Consider the following 16,397-nt stretch of genomic DNA (forward strand, 5'->3'; position numbering starts at 1 on the left):
AACAAGTGAAAAATCACTCATAGAGTGACACCTTGGCGAAACGGAACGGCATTTCATCGAGAACATACCTCCGCCAGGCTGAATAGTTTACATTTTGTATGCCACTGATAGGTCGGATCTGATTTCGGACCTTAACCAAAATCAAATTGGCTTGTTCTTGTCACCTAACCCACTCTTCCACCTCGTTTTATCACAAGTCATCCACAACTTTTTGAGATAACATGCTGCATGTCGTTTTTGGTCCCGTCTCTCAATGATGAAGAATCACCTGAAAAATTCTCGAATCTGGATCCGGATTCAGATCTTCACCAAAATCGAATCAATTAGTTCTTGTCACACACCCAAACCTGTCCACCAAGTTTCATCCAAATCCAATCTCAACTTTTTGAGATATCATGCAATGTCATTTTTAATTCCATCTTTCAATGGTGAAGAATCAGTTAAAAATTAAATAATTATTGTATTCAGATCTAGATTCGGATCTCCACCAAAATTGAATATATTCCTCCAAGTGGCACTCCCAACCTGTCCACTAAGTTTCGTATGAATCCATCTGTAACCTTTTGAAATATTGTGATATCAATAATTTTTGGCTTGATCTCTCAATGGTGAAGAATGAGTTAGAAAATTCTCAGATCCGGATCTGGATTCGGATCTTCACCACAATTTTGCATTGCTGTCCTTGGCTGGTCACCGACACACAAATTTTTTTTTCAAAACGATTGCTTGAAAACTGCGGCCAAAATTGTGTGACAAACAGACAAACGCTACATACCAACATAGTTTGCAAATAATTTTTTCGCCAAGTAAAAAGAAAGATGTTGTGCATAGCACACACGATGCTTGCGAATTCCATAAAACAAATTTGACCTTAAATATGATTAGTGTTGAATTCAATGACCAAATGTGCAAATCCTCTTTAAATTTCCAGTCATTGGGATGAAAATTGAGGATTTTAGAAATTCTATGCAGTTGTTCACCTTTTGCCTTTGTTGACCTTTTGGGCTATGTTGACCTCAAAAATAATTGGTGGTTGAATTCAGTGACCGTGAAATATATATCCTCTTCAAATTTCAAGTCAATCGAATGAAAATTGAGGATTTTACAAATCTGACAATGTTGTTGATCTTTTGAACTTTTGACCTCAAAAATGACAGGGTTCTTGCTTATGACAAACTCCACCAGGCGGTGAAGTTTGTGAAGATTGGTTTGAAATTGTGACCCACAGGCGATTGACATACACACAAACAGACAGAATAACGTACAAGACCAATCAATATACCTGAAAAATCTTCTGTTTTTTTCACAAGTAACAAACAGACAGACAGAGGTGAAAACATAACCACCTTCCACCTTCAGGGATGGAGGTAAAAATAGGACCACGGGTTCTGAAGCTTGCCTGGATCAGGAGCAACAGTCACTCAAACGCCCCGCAGACAATTTAGACACTGATTTTTGTTTTTTATGCCGTGAAAAAACTTTGGGACATTACGGGTGATGAACGTTGTGGTCAAGTTTCATTGAAATCATGTGTTGTTTCGTATGAGAGAAAATACCCATTTTGGGGGGCTCAACCCCTCCACAAATCCCTCCCCCCAAGACCATGATTTTTTTTAATGCCATGAACAAACTTTGGTACATCATGAGCAATGAAGGTTGTGGTCAAGTTTCATCGAAATTCCGCGTGTATTTTTGGAGAAGAGAGCAAATACCCATTTTTTTTGGGGGGGGGTGTCAAACCCCCCAGCAGTCCCTCATATACCCTGCTGTTTTTTTGTGCTGTGAACAAATTTTGGTACATTGGGGGGTCAACCCACCACCCCTCAGTAGACCCCATTAATGAGCGCAAATTTTGACACTGTCAATCCACCATCGTTCAGCTTGTGGTATGATCAGATATGAAGATATGAATGTGAAGATATGAATCAGATATGAAGTTCAGCATCAGATATGAAGCTTGTGGCAAAGTTTCATCAAACTCGTGTTTGCTTCAAGTGATAATGACTGAAGTGTTTACTGACTGATGTACTGACTCACTCACTCACTCACTCACTGACGGACAATGCTCGATCGCATAAGTTCAATGGACTAAAGTGCAGGTGAGATAAAAATGAAAAAAACATGTAGGGATGGTATATCCAAACGATAACCAAACAAGGTAAGAAGGGATAACAAGGTAGTAATGACACCACAATCCTTTTACGGATTGCCATCACAACATCTTTTGACATTCTTGCCTGGGGTCTTGAGTTTGAGTTTTGTCATAAGAATCGATTCATCCTTATCACCTACCCAACTCATCCATCAAGTTTTATCCAAATGTGTCCACAACGTTTTGAGATAGCATGCTATATATCGTTTTTGGCCCTATTTCTCAATGTTGAAGAATCACTACAAAAATGCCTGTAGTTGGATTCGGATATTCACCAAAATAGAATGAGTTCATCCTTGTCACACAAGTCACAGTAAGACGTTGAGAGCGTGGTACTCTATTTGGGGGGTTTAATTCACCGGGAAAGTAAAGCGGATTCAGACACTGAACATTGCCTGAATTAAACATCTGACGGCATCCGCGGTGGCTTAGCAACCTGCTGTGCTGGACAATTATCCACGATTTGTCTGCTTCAGGATCGTTGGTCGGATGGTGGATTCGAGAACTTCTCTCATGATCCCTACTGCCTCCAAATCCACAACAATATGGTAACCAAGGAATGTATGTTCTCGAAGCAAGTTCATCAAATGAACTTTTTAGAACATACAAAAGCCTTTGCGTTTTTTTTTTCCCATTCATCATATGGTTGTAATGGTTTGTGCTTCACCTTGCCATCTTCGTACGCTTATGGCTCTGTAGAGGAGTGTCTACCATCACAGACGGTTTTGGTTGGAATTCCCTTCTTTTGACAATTTTCTACTTTTGCTCCGCATCTTGCCAATTTCACACCAAGGAAGGAAATTATTAGGGAAAATGTCACCATACTCGTCATCCTGGAACAACCCAGACGATGCATAGAGAAAGAGAAACATTTTTGTTCAAATGTGACAATGCAAAAAGTATTTTAGTGAGTCAATGGCCACGTTTGTTTCACACAGCAAGTTGTATTTCACAAATGTGAAATGCTCCCGGTCCATCGATGATCTTTCTGAAGTTCTGTATAAATCAGTTCAGCAGTTGCAAAGAAGATCTTTGACATTCCTTTGAATTAAAAAAAAATATATATATATATCCAAGATGGCCACCAAACCTTTTGACCAATCGGGTTCATTGACGTTTTGCTCTTGATTTTATGACTTGGAACATTCCGGTGAAGTGTCAAGTTTATCGATGTCGTGGTCTCCGAGAAATACCAGTGACAAAATTTAACGGAAAGATAAAAGACAATAACCCGAGCAAGAAGAACAGGCTTGTGGATTGGAAACCTAATAAATAATAAATTACAACAATAACATGCAAGACGGATTGCTTTTCTGCTGGGAAATGTAGCTCCTGGCTAAAATGGTCTCCCTCCTTACTCTCTGATCACTGTAGAAACAGCACAACCTTTTGAAAGATCAGCACTGGTGGAGTAGAGAGATCAAATGTAGTATTAAAGAGAAATCCACAATCCATACCATGTACTGGCTTAATGGTGAAGCATAATTTGGCATCAGTGATCTGTGTTGTAAGACAAAGTTATTTGAAATGAATTTTCATCCCGTCAGACATCTGTCCTACTTCAGCTGCAATAAATTCATAGTTAATGCGAAGCTTTTCGATCTCCTCATTGGTCTATTAAGGTAGACATTAACCTTTTATTTTTTTTTTTGTTCTTTTTAAATAACTAGTGTGGTTTGGCTACTATGCTCTCCTCTCCACACTCCGCCGTTGTAGAGATTGACGTCACAGATTTGATGTGTTGGCGCGGGTTACACCAATCATAATACAAACTTTTCTTTTCCACAAATTTATTTGTAATATTGCTGATGTTGTATTTATTTGAAATTTCATTTGTGATGTATGAAGGTCCAAGTGGTCAAGGGTCTAAGCTGTTTAATCTGTCTGAAGGGTGTAAGGGGTCAAAATGTTAAGGTCTAAAGGGTCTTTAGGGGTTTTTGGGGTCTTTCAGGGTCTTTTTGGTGATTTTTGGGTCTTTAGGGGTTTTTTGGGGTCTTTGGAGTATTGTGTGTCTTCTGGATCTTTTGGGTCCTCGGGGTCTCTTTGGTCTTGGTGGTCTTCAGGATATTTGTGGTCTTTGGGATCTTTGGTCTTTTGGTGGTCTTTGGGATCTCAGGGGTCTTTGGGAAATTTTGCATCATAAGAGTCCTCAGGGTCTTAAAGGGTCTTCAAAGGTCTAAGCGGTCTCAGCAGTCTAAAGGGTCGATAGGTACTGTACATTCCCATAGTACATAAATAATAGACATATAGTCACATGGCTGGATGGACAGACAGAGGGAGGGAAGGAAGGACGGAGGGAAGGAAGAAAAGACGGGCGCATGCCGAGACAGAGCTGTGTGTGTGTGTGTGTGTGTGTGTGTGTGTGTGTGTGTGTGTGTGTGTGTGTGTATACACCCACTTTTTATTCTACCATATTAGATGGAGGACCCAGAGGTACACACACCCACCTCTGAGCTGTTTAGCCTGGGTTCGAATCCCGACCCAGCTTGAAACTGTCATCCTGCACGTTGACGAGTTGTTGGTGGATGTAAAATAACCTGTAATGTCTTTATCAAAGAGTAGGCAAGCTATCGCCGGCACCAAGGAAAAAAAAATACAAATTACTGCCTTGACTGACTTGCTGGGAAGGCAACGGCAAACCACCCAGCATAAGCCTTGCCGAGAGACCTCTTCGGCAGCAACAACGCTCTGTAAAGAGGATACAGTACATTGATGATGATGTTCGATGGGAAAGAGATTCTTAATAAAACAGCAGAATAATTTGCTTCCTACAACTAATGACAAAAAGTTTAATATTTCACTTTTGTACAAACAAACATCACATATGAACTGTAAACCTCGTGATTTCAAAATTGATGTCAGAGTTTATTTTATCCACACCTGTCCATCCAAATGTTCAACGTTGGCAGCGAGTTCAATTCTCAAATGTAAACAGATTCGTGGCCTCAATTAAAAAAAAAAGACTTCAAAATAGCAAGAGCCAAGAGGAGCGAATTAACTCTGTCTATGTGATGTGATAACCATGTTATTGTAACACTACAATGCACACAATAAGCCGAGCTGTTCGGATTAGCGGCTCGGGTGACTGGTTTGGGATCCTAGGGTCCTGAGTTCAAGCCAAGTTGGCAGCTGAATTAACACCAGGTGGGGTTGACTCAGCCTGTCATCCCGCTGAGGTTGGCGAAGTGAATACCAGTGTACTGTTAGAGAGGCACAGTATCAACGGCACAGCCGCGCTTCCAATAAATGACTGCTACTCATCAGTCAAGCTGTCATACACAAGAACAGAACGGAATGCGAAGAAGAAGAAGAACATTTAACACCTTGATTCTTCACACGGGGATTTCCAAGCAGGTGAAGATGAGGCTTTCTTTCATGTATGTTCCAGTGGGTTTGACTATTTTCTGGTTGCTTTCTTTTATAGAACAAGACGCTCTCATATGAAAAGGTTGACACAAACAAGTTTATTTAGAGAACTAAGCAGCCATAAAGTAAATAAAACACGTAATAAGTGATCAATATTCACGAAATCACACACAGTTATAGAGATTTCCTTCTCTCTGCAGAAGTCGAGGTTTAGGGAACGGTTAAATGACTGAGGGTAACAGGTTAACAAACTTGTACACGGGGCAGGGGGTAACGGGTGGACAAAACGCACATCCACATGACAGTACTGCACATGATAAGGGCACGCAGTGGCAGGGAGGGAAAGGGCGTCGGGTCAATCAGTGTAAACATTTTGGGAGTGACTATTGGAGACATCATGATGCAGCTGCTACGGAGGACTGAAGAGAAGAGCACAATATGAGACACAAGAAATGGACTCGACAGATGTGAGAAACATTCGATGAAGGCATAGGGGTGTGTGTGCATCATGGTGGGACAGGGAGAGGGTAACTACTGGAACAAGGTGTACGATTGTGAAAGAATGCGTGTGGCCTGAGGATTGAGGGAAAAGAGGGTGTGGAGTGAGACTTATTGTGTTGAGAAGAGGCAGAAGGGAACCGACAGTATTAATAAGCCTCCGTTGAATGGGAAGGATACCATACATCTGAGCCACCTGCTTCTTCATCTCTCCTATGCAGTCCATGGCAATAGGTCTCGAACATGTGACTGTGACTGTAAGGGAGCACGGCGGTTGAGCTGATGCAGTGCTTAGTTAGTGCAGGGCAGTGCCTTATATAGATAGGGTCTGGCCAAATTGCAAGCAGGTGCCATCTTGCCTCCCAAGCGAGTGTGCACTAGTAGCGTGACGTAGGCGCCCATCAAAACGGGCACGCTAAATAACTCGTAGTTCAAAAAGTATGCCATCCACAGCCTTGTAATTTACTGAGATCTTAGATGGAGACATTCCTTGTAATCTGAGATTATCCTTAAGGCTATAGTAATCTGAGATTAAGGCTATAATATCGATCGTTTGGCTGTTAGTACAATTAGAATCTGGTTGGATTACAAACTTTCGCAACAAACAAGTTGCCCATGCCTGCACGGGATTCAAAACAAGGTTGGGATGAAGGTGGCAAAAATGCAAATGGTGTCTTCTGTCGGAGCTGGCAAGTTGGGAGCAACAATTTATTGGCACATTCCGGTTCCAATTGAACTTCCGGTTCCGGTTCTTGAGCAACGGTGGCGGTTCCTCTTCAGGGTCTCTGCTGACTTTCTCAAAGATAAGTTTTTCCGGTCGTTTTTTGTCGCGTTTTTGCTGTTGTTTTGTAATCTCCGTGTTTACTGTGTGTTTGTAGTTCGGTCTTGTGTTGAGACTTGTGCTCATTGTTGAGTTTTCGTCGTCCTTTCATATCGGGTTGACCTGAGGCCGACCCTTCTTCCCTTCTATGTGCACGATCGTGTTTATTGTATTTTCTCTTTATTACCATCAGTTTCTATTTTTGCCACTTTTCCCTCCACTCTCCTGCTATCCCTCCCACCTATACCCTCTGTTTCATGTCTTAATATGTATAAAAAAAAATACGACAAAGAAAACCTTGTCCCTCCTCACCTTGTACCCCACGTAACCACGTGACTTCCTGCACTGACTCTTTCTCCTCCTTCTTCTGCCGACCTACCATCTTCATTCTACTTTAGCCGATCCACATTCACCATACACCTTCACGATTTTTACCCCGTGGGGTCTTCCACCCCACGGGGTCTAAGCGCCGCTCGCGTTCTCTTTTTTTAATTGTGTACAGTTCATTTGAAGGTCTATTTCTCCATTATTCGTGAACAGAATTCAACAAAAATTGACAGGCATATACTAGACACATAAGCGCAGGCATTAACTGAGCCCAAAGTGCGATTGCGGCCCTTTCGGCCGAGGAACGGCCCATTTTGGTCCATTTTCTTAAAATTGTTCTTTCTCGGTTATTAGTGAACGGAACCGAATCAAACTTGACAGATATATTCTGGAGACAATTCCCCAGGGATTAACTGAGCCCAAAGTGAGATCATGGCCCTTTCGGTCGACAAACGGCCCTTTCGGCCCATTTTCTTAAAATTGTTATTAAAAAAAGAAAAAATTAAATGCGCTGGGCGATGCCCAACGCAAAATTAAGTCGCAAATGATGATATGAAACTAGCCTCACTCTTGCGAGGTGTTCTGGTTTCTTTTTCTGATGCGATGAAAATCTTACCGAATTTCAAAACTATCCGTCATCCGTGCTATCGCTCACCTGAGAGTTGTACGAATGAACTCCCATGGGGTACGTTCGCAATTCGAACCTGTTTCTTCAACCTTTCCTTTCCCTAATCGTACCGAATCTTTATCAAAAAATAAGTGTTTAAAAACGTTTCAACTTCCTCTTTCACACGTGTGGTTCTCTGTATTGTATCATAATTCAATACTCTTCTTATTATTCTTCTCCTTCTTCAAAAGACTGTTTTCAATTGGACCTTTCCTTCATCCCATGTCGAAAACGTCCCACTGTTACAACATTTCTTTTCTCCATTCTCTTAATTCTCCTTTATTGCATCCCTCACGTAATGTCTTCAAATGTATCTCTGACTTAAAAAAAAAAATTAAATCCCACTTTGTAATGCATGTCTGTGTTTCATCAATCGTACTTTTTTTTTTTTTTACCAACTTCATTGCCAATTCACCCCACCTCCTTAAATCTACCTCCTCCTCACCCCTCACCTGTTATCTCCTCTCCTTACCCCTCCCATCTTGCTCCTCATCCTACCTCCACTCTTGGTACCTTTTCACTATATTCTGCTTCAGTGTCAGCTCTTCCTTTGATGTCCCAAAGTGTGTGGTGTTCTAACATCTGTGTGCTCCATTCTAACCTCACAGATATCTCACTCTTTCAATCAGTGTACTCATCACCACAAACATGCTCCTTCCTTCCTCTCAACACACCTCCTCCTCTTCCCAACCCCTCAAATTTTGTACCTCCCCCTGCCTGCTCCCTCCTTCACCATACCACTACCCAGTCACATCCTTCCCCTCTCCCCACCTCTCCCATCACCATCCTGCCCCTTGGCCATGCCTTCTCTCATTGTCTACCCTCCCTCTCAAAGCTTCCCTCTCACCCCTCCCTCACAAAGCAACCTTCACACTCTTCCCCCCCCCTCCAAGCTTCCCTCTCACCTTTCTCTAAAACTCCTCCCTCAACTCTCCCCTCTCACCCTCCTCCCTCCAATATTTCCCCTCACTCCCCCTTCTCAAAGTTGCCTCCCCCTCACATCCACCAAGGCATTTCGGATCATTGGTATCTCCCGCAATGAGGCCGAGTCTTTGGGCCTCTCACTCTCTCATCGCAAGCATTCTGTCTTCCACTGTGTCCTCTCCAGTCTCACCCCCCCCCCGCCTGCTCTGTCTGCGATTTGTCCCCACCATATTTCCGCAGGCACTCAAGATCCACCAAAACCCCCTTCTGGTAAAACTACCAAAATCACAAATCACTTCTCACCTTCACTCTTTCATTCCTCTTTTTTTCCTGCCCATGGGACAAACTGCATTTTCTTTTTTCTTTTCTTGGTGAACAGCTGTTTTGAAGACCTTGAGGGAAGAGTGGGATTGAAGAGAGTGTGGGAGTTTGTTCCAGAGGTGGGGAAAAAAGAGGAATGAACAAGTGAAGGTGAGCAATGATTCTTGACTTTGGCAGTTTCATCAGAAGGGGCTTGTTGGCGGACCTTGAGTGCCCTGCAGAAATGTTAGGGGGATGGGGCACAGACAGAGCAGGGGGTGCAAGGCCAGAGAGGAGTCTGTGGAAGACAGAAAGACCACTGACCTGCCTGTGGTGAGAGATTGAAAGACCCAAAGGCGGCTTCATTGCAGGAGATGCAAATGATCCGAAAAGCCTTTAGTTTCGACAGTGTGAAGCCGAGCTAGGTATGAGGCAGTAGCACAAGCCCTGTGGGGAGAGCAGTACTCCATCAGGCTGTGGATGGAAGCTTTGAATGTGGTTATCCTGTTGGCATTTTGATCTAAACCTGTTGGCATTTTGAAGAAATCACATTTTGTTTTATATATATATATGGGGGGGGATCTAAAACACTTTCCTACACTTTAAGGAATGGGGTTGGGGATCATTTACGATTACCATTCACATAGCAACAAAGTATTTGCATCATAGAGCGATTCTTTTTAAAGAAAATCCCCCAAAATCTAACTTTTTTTTCTTCAAAATTTTGAAAAAAAAAATTATTTTTTTTTGCCTGAAGCACTCAATGATGAACATCTGAAAGTTTGACGAATATCCGTTTGGCCATCTCTGAGAAAAATGGCCGTGCGCACACACATACACACACACACACACCAGACAAGCATCTCAATGAAAGTATAGATGATAGGATTAAAGTCATTGTAGATATTTACCTTAGCTGTTTGAGGCATGTGTAATCTTGTAAATACCATTTACTTAAAAGGTTATTTTATGAGTGCTGTACTTGTAATAACCGCTCCCAACGAAAGTGAAATGTGGTGTGAATCTTTTGAATACCCCCTCCCTACTCAAGGTCCTACTTCTTCTTCATGTGACAGACAGATACGTCTCCTTTTAGTAATAGTAACACTGGTTCCCGCCCTTGGGGTGGATGCCCCTTGGCCCCTCATGCATGTTCTTATGCATATCTCTAACTTATTCAGTCATTTTGCATCTCTTGCACATATGCTAACAATGATAAAAGAGAACTGATATCAGCACAAAACACTGACATGAAAAGAGGCAACTTATTTGCCTTTGAAAGAAAAATAGTTCTCATTATAAAATACATGATCTAGTTTTCAAAAATTGGTCTTGCACCAAGGTGCATTGAATGTTTTAATGCCAAATGTGCTTATAATCAAGATAAACTTGCCCCTGGTTTTATGGAAAAATTTAAGAGACAAAAGAGTGACATGCCCAAAGTCAACAAGAATGATGAACTTGTGTTCCTGTATTCTGGAGAAATTTGAACAAGATCGGTCCTTTTTAGGAAGATGCGGTGCAGGAGTTAGCCACCTCTCCGAGGCTTCCAGGGTAATTAATGCAAATATGGCACCCGGCCTCACTTTGCTTCATGGTACAAAAACAGATTTCTGAATGTCAAACAGCATAGAGGTTATTATTAGGCTATGTATTTCAATTCGATTTGTCTTGCTGACGATTCCTGGATGTAGAAAGAACAGTTTCTTGTATGATCAAGTGAGTTGGCCTTCCAGCCAGGCTGTGTGATTATTGCTGACAGGCATTGACAGGCATGGCCATGTAGTTTGGGACAGCCTTGTCACAATGTTTTGATGCATTTTTTGTAAAAGATGAGTAAAATAAATGTAAGTAAAATGCTTTTTTTTTTTTGAGTAAAAATGCTTTTTTCTCAAGATTAAAAAAAAACAAACTTCAAAGCATAACCTGCAAGACCATGGCCTGAGAGCAAAGGTGCTTGTGTATTATTTTGACAACCTTGTGATGTACAAATGCAAGCTTGCCTGAAGTCAATTCTGTGGTTGTTGTTTGGATTTTTATCTTGCCAAAGCAAGATATGTTACTCGATCGGTTTGTTTGTTTTTTTTGTTTATATATTTATATATTTGTCTGTTACAATTGATTTTCAACTTTCAACTTGCTCTCTAAGTCACAGCTCTAAAGCAATGGCTCTCAAACTTGACATGTATACTCATGAGCGCAATAGCTTTCGACGCCCAAAATTTCGAAGGTCAAGGTCACCAGAAGGTCAAACATCAAAATCAACGAAACCCTTAGCTTTTGAGTAAATTTTATCGGATCATCTCCAAACTTGGTGGATATATAGCATATCGATAGGCGATCAGCTGATTAGTTTTTGGTGGCAATCGGCCTTGACCTTCATGGTTAGCGCCTAAGGTTGAAGTTGACCTTCATGAAGGTCATTTTTAAATCTTTGACTAACAATATCGAGTAGTACCTCACATTGAAGCCCTAGAAGAGTGTTTCTCAGATATATAAAAATTTCGTCGTTATGACATCATTTGATGACGTCATAACGAAAAAAACTGATTTTTCATAAAAAATGAAACTCAAATCAAGGTCTTTTGGCAAGATAACCTTTGGCCTAAGGCCAAGGTACGCTTTTCATTTATCTTGGTTGTATGATTGGTTGGTATCTTCGTTTTACAAGTTGTTATACGAGGAACATGAACACAGGAGGCCATTTGGCTCATTATGACTGTGATACACCAACACCACATTAAACCAGTCTATCAGTTTATCAAACCCTGGTGGGTTTGGAGATGGAGTGGGGAGGTGATGAGAACAGTGTGGCAGGCACAGGGCCATCACCAGAGTGATGTAACACATTAATGGAAGTAATTATGGAAACCGAGGAAAAAATTGGATATAAAATGCAAATAACAAGTGTTAGAATATTTTTACTACTCCAAATATACACGGGTTTTCTTAGCATGTTTCTTAAAAAATAACACAATTCCTTTTGTACAGAATGAAAAAAACGAAAGACACCCGTTTCCACAAAAAATGAGCATGAACAGATGGCATCCTCCACTCCCTTCTGCTCGAAGTAGAAAAAGTGAAATCACATATATTGTTGGATTTAAATTGACAATCCCAGAAGCACTTTGTTTGAAAATGTATACATACATACATGTATATCTAATATATAAAACTCATTCTTACCACTCACTGATTAACTGACTGACATTGATGTTCGGTACCTTCCAGGGGCCATACAAACCATGCCAACGGACATCGAAACCGATACACCGGGAAAAAAGAAATAATCACAGAACCATCGGAAAATGTAAATAAATGACAAGTCTGGAGACGGCGATGGTTCACGAGCAATGTACACGGTTCGCCTTTTTCATTTTTTGACCTTCGAGGGGACGCCACTGGCAAACTGGCGGGAACCAGGAAAAATGTAAATGATGAAAGTTGTAGTACTCCAAGAGCACTACTTGCATTCCAACTTTCATTTGAAACAGTTGAAAACCCTAGGAGCGCGATGCCCAATTTATTGATTTTTTTTTTTGACATTTTCTAAGTTCGTGACCTTGTGACCTTGACCTTGGGACGAAAATGAAAAATCGAGCTCCGTGGGGCTATGCAGGTGCCATTGGGCTAACCAAATACCGAAAGCCCTGCCAGATTCGACAAACTCCCTCTGAGAAGATATAACTTGAAACCGGCTACCCCCTAAAAACACATGTTTTTTGGGCGTGGCTCCGCCCATAATGGGCGCAGCACGCCCATTCTCCGGAAAACACAACTAGATCATGATACAAACCTCGCACCCTAATTTTATCAAGATCGGATCAAAACCCACAGAGCTATTCTCGTGACAGACAGACAGACAGACACCCATAACGAATATAGTGGTCACTTGCTCGTGAACCAAAAATAAATAAATGCAGGTGAGCGACCCGAGACGATGGGGAAGCATGGTTTGTTATCGCTTTAAATGTGCAAGCAGACCCCACTAATATATATATATATATATATATATATATATATATATATATATATATATATATATATATATATATATATATATATATATGTATGTATGTATGTCTCCTCCATAACTCCAAAACCATGAAACCCAGTGGCCCAAAATGTTTTCTTGTGCAGTGAGGTGTTTTTATTATAAGCAGAAGGTATGTTTTTGCTTATTCCATGTAACCTGGGTTGTTTTTTTTTGCCTGTACACTGTGCAAATATAGGTATGTGTCAAAAGAACGTATTGCATGCTTGAAATTCTGATAGTAAGTATGTAATATGGCAAACGTCATGGCAAACGGCCTGAAAGAGTATATAATAAAATGTCCACGTGGACAAAATTATTTCTCTGTGTCATTTACCTGAAGATTTTGCAGAGAAAAACAAACGATCACTTTCGCCATATGATGTAGAATAAAGGAGATCGGGGGATGTTCGGACCAACTGAGTCAATTCACACCCTCGTCAATTGAACACTGTGGTATTTCTCTTTAAGATGAACAAAACATACGAGTGAAGATGGTTAATAAATTTTTGGGACAAAGAACATACAAACCCTGTGTTTTGTAATGTACATTTTTGGTTAATAACCATTTTCTGCAAAGTTTGAAACTATAGCTTCAACAGTGGTAAATGTTTGTTTAAAGCAGGTAAAATGTTTACTAATAATAATTATTTAATTATTTTTGAGCATTTTATTATTTACTTATTTATTTAATTCATTCCACCCCTGCTAAGGGAGCATTTGAAGCATGAATGAAAACTGGATGTTTGGGTAACTTTAAACATGCCTTTTGAAGATAATTTAGGGGTTATTCATCACAAAACAAAAAAGCCATAACAAAATGGCGGTGCATCATCTTGGTCCACCTCTGTCACATCGCTGGGTTCTTAAGCCGCCATTTTGTTTGGCCTGCTCAACAATGCCTTCACTTGGAACAGGCCGCTGCGGTTTCTTAATGATAAAGTGCTAAAAATTAATTTTTCACTTTCCTCAATCATATCTTCAAATGCTTGATCTTCTTACGTACAAATCACTGTACACATCACTTTTGTAGGTGCTATTGTTTTCAAACTGGGAGCTTGGAGTGATTTCATGCATAAAAAAAAATGAATGTCATTTCCCATGATCCACTGTCATGGACTAATTAAAGTATATAATCAAAATATGATTTCGGATTTGAGGATCAGATCTCGTGGACTAAACAATTGTCAAAATCTGGAGTGAAATCTGAAAATTTTAAGAAATCAGCAACTATTAGAACTAAGGGTATTTATTTATTTATGTAAGAAAGGCTGTCATCGCTCTTTCTAAACTGTCATCCCAATTCATACCTCCAGAGAATAGGGCATCACTCCACTGGGACCTGCGATACTTGTAGGAAACCCGAACATTTGAATCATCTGTTTTTGAAATTCTCTCTATATGATGCACCCAAATTGCAAAATATTTTCGACCATTTCATTCAGAAGCATCCCTGACACTGCAAGGTGGTTCTGAGATTTTCAAATTTTTCATGAGATTTTCATATTCAATTATGGATTAACGAAAGATTCCTTCATTCACCACTGTTATGGCTGGGCACATGATGTATATAGAGACTTGCGGCTCTGAAAACGCCATAACTTAATAAGAAGAGGAAGAAGATCCCTCATTCTTCATATTCAACGAAGCGATGGGTGAGAATTTACGATAGAGACCTGTTTGGATCATATTCTTGTTTTTGTTTGAGTTAGATTGTTATTTGACTGTCCTTCATTTCTTATTGGTTTCTTGATTCTTGTCTTCTGATTTCTTGTCCTTGATTTATTGACTTTTTATTATTTTTTTGACTTCTGGTTTCTTGATTTGTTTCCTTGAACTTGATTCTTTTAACCTTTTTTTGTTTAAATGAAAAAGCTTCAGCCATAAAGTTGAGAGAGACCTGTGGTGTGACCCCATGGTGTTCACACATCCTTTTTTTTTATGACGATGCTTGTTCAGGATTTTAGGTTGAAGGACACAGGTGTGCAAAGGAGTAATATCACCTGGACCAATGTGGCTGATACCTGGCAGGCGAGGATCGACTACTTGTTTTTGTCACCAAATTTTAGCGACATGGACCTGGTACTTCATGGGGTTGCCTTTTCAGACCATTGCTATTTGTTTCTGGGCATATAATTAGATGGGGTGCGTGCTTGGTGCTCCGAACTATAGAATCTTAACTGTTGACTTTTGCAGGATAACAGTTTAGTGAATTCCGAGTTGCCTGATGGGAGGAGATGAAATGTCGTACCACATTGTTTTTCGGTACAGCCGGGCAAATGAGGGCCGTTGTGAAATGGGAGCATTTGAAGTGCATACTGGCGTACCTCCAACACTTGCATAAGAAACTCTGTGAAGGAATTGATGTGTCAGAAAAAAATCTGCCAGGAGAAAGGGAGGATTTTTTGCCTCCTCAATGCCAGAGCAAGGACTTTCATATTCCAGAGCAGAGTGCAGGTATTGAAAGGGAACAAAAAGTGTACCAGATTCTTCTTCCAACGATGCGCCAGTCACAAAGGCATTTTGCCACAGGTTACTGTGGGGGAGGCCATGCTTCAGACCCTGATCAAAATCATGTTAGCAGTTGAGGATTATTACTCCAGGCTCTTTCAAAAACTACTGGGAGATAAATTCTGGATGGGCAAAGTACTCAGCCATCTGAGTAACCGTTTGCCCACCGAACAGTGGGAGCATTTGGAAGTGCCGGTTAGCTTGGAGGAATTGTCTTCTGCTGTAAGGGATTTGGCTGCCAACAAAGCCCTTGGCGACGACGGCCTACCCGCAGGGTTTTATCGCCGCCTTTGGCAATCTTTGATGAGGAGTATCTGCAGGTAGTGCGGGAGCTAGCCACCTCTCCTCGGCTTCTACATTCGATGCGCCGAGGCATGATGAACCTCATGCACAAGAAGGGTGATCGAGAGGACCTGTCCATCAGGTGCCCGATCACTTTGTTGAATGTGGATTACAAAATACTAAGCAAGGTGTTGTCTCGGACGGTGCGCGGTGTCATGGGGGATCTCGTGCACCCTGATCGGACTTGTGCTGTTCCCGGTCACATTGTCCGACAGCCTGCGCCTGGTTCGAGAGGTGATCCAGTTTGCTGAGGAAAGAGGCTTCCTACTAAGCATCGTTAGTTTGGACCAGGTGAAGGTGTTCGACAGAGTGTCTCATGAATACAGGATGGCTGTTTTGAACCGTTTTGGCTTTGGACCAAATTTGATGCATTGGGTCGACCTCATGTATGGGGATGTTGAAGCCTGAGTTGTGGTCAACGGACATCTCTCGGGAGCCTTCCCAGTCACTTCTGGGG

General features: G+C 41.2%; 1 protein-coding gene across 16 annotated transcripts in view; it reads left to right on the forward strand.

Moving 5' to 3' along the window:
- Positions 1 to 16,397, forward strand: part of LOC147031932 (uncharacterized) — a 174,867-nt gene that overhangs the window by 22,018 nt on the left and 136,452 nt on the right. For 5 of the 16 annotated variants that reach the window (XR_015054975.1, XR_015054981.1, XR_015054974.1 and 2 more), the window contains exon 3: positions 9,134 to 9,225. The exons of 5 other annotated variants lie outside the window; for them this stretch is intronic. Coding sequence is in view for 2 of the 11 variants with exons in the window: in XM_085869171.1 (XP_085725297.1) it covers positions 2,629 to 2,700 (72 nt within the window). In the remaining 9 variants the exon portion in view is untranslated. 6 more of the 16 variants (XM_085869171.1, XM_085869172.1, XR_015054983.1 and 3 more) reach the window with 5 other exon arrangements.

Source organism: Eptatretus burgeri, chromosome 2, assembly GCF_056783735.1.
Source record: "Eptatretus burgeri isolate ZD-2024b chromosome 2, Ebu_testis_v1, whole genome shotgun sequence".
In the NCBI taxonomy this organism is placed as follows: domain Eukaryota; kingdom Metazoa; phylum Chordata; class Myxini; order Myxiniformes; family Myxinidae; genus Eptatretus; species Eptatretus burgeri.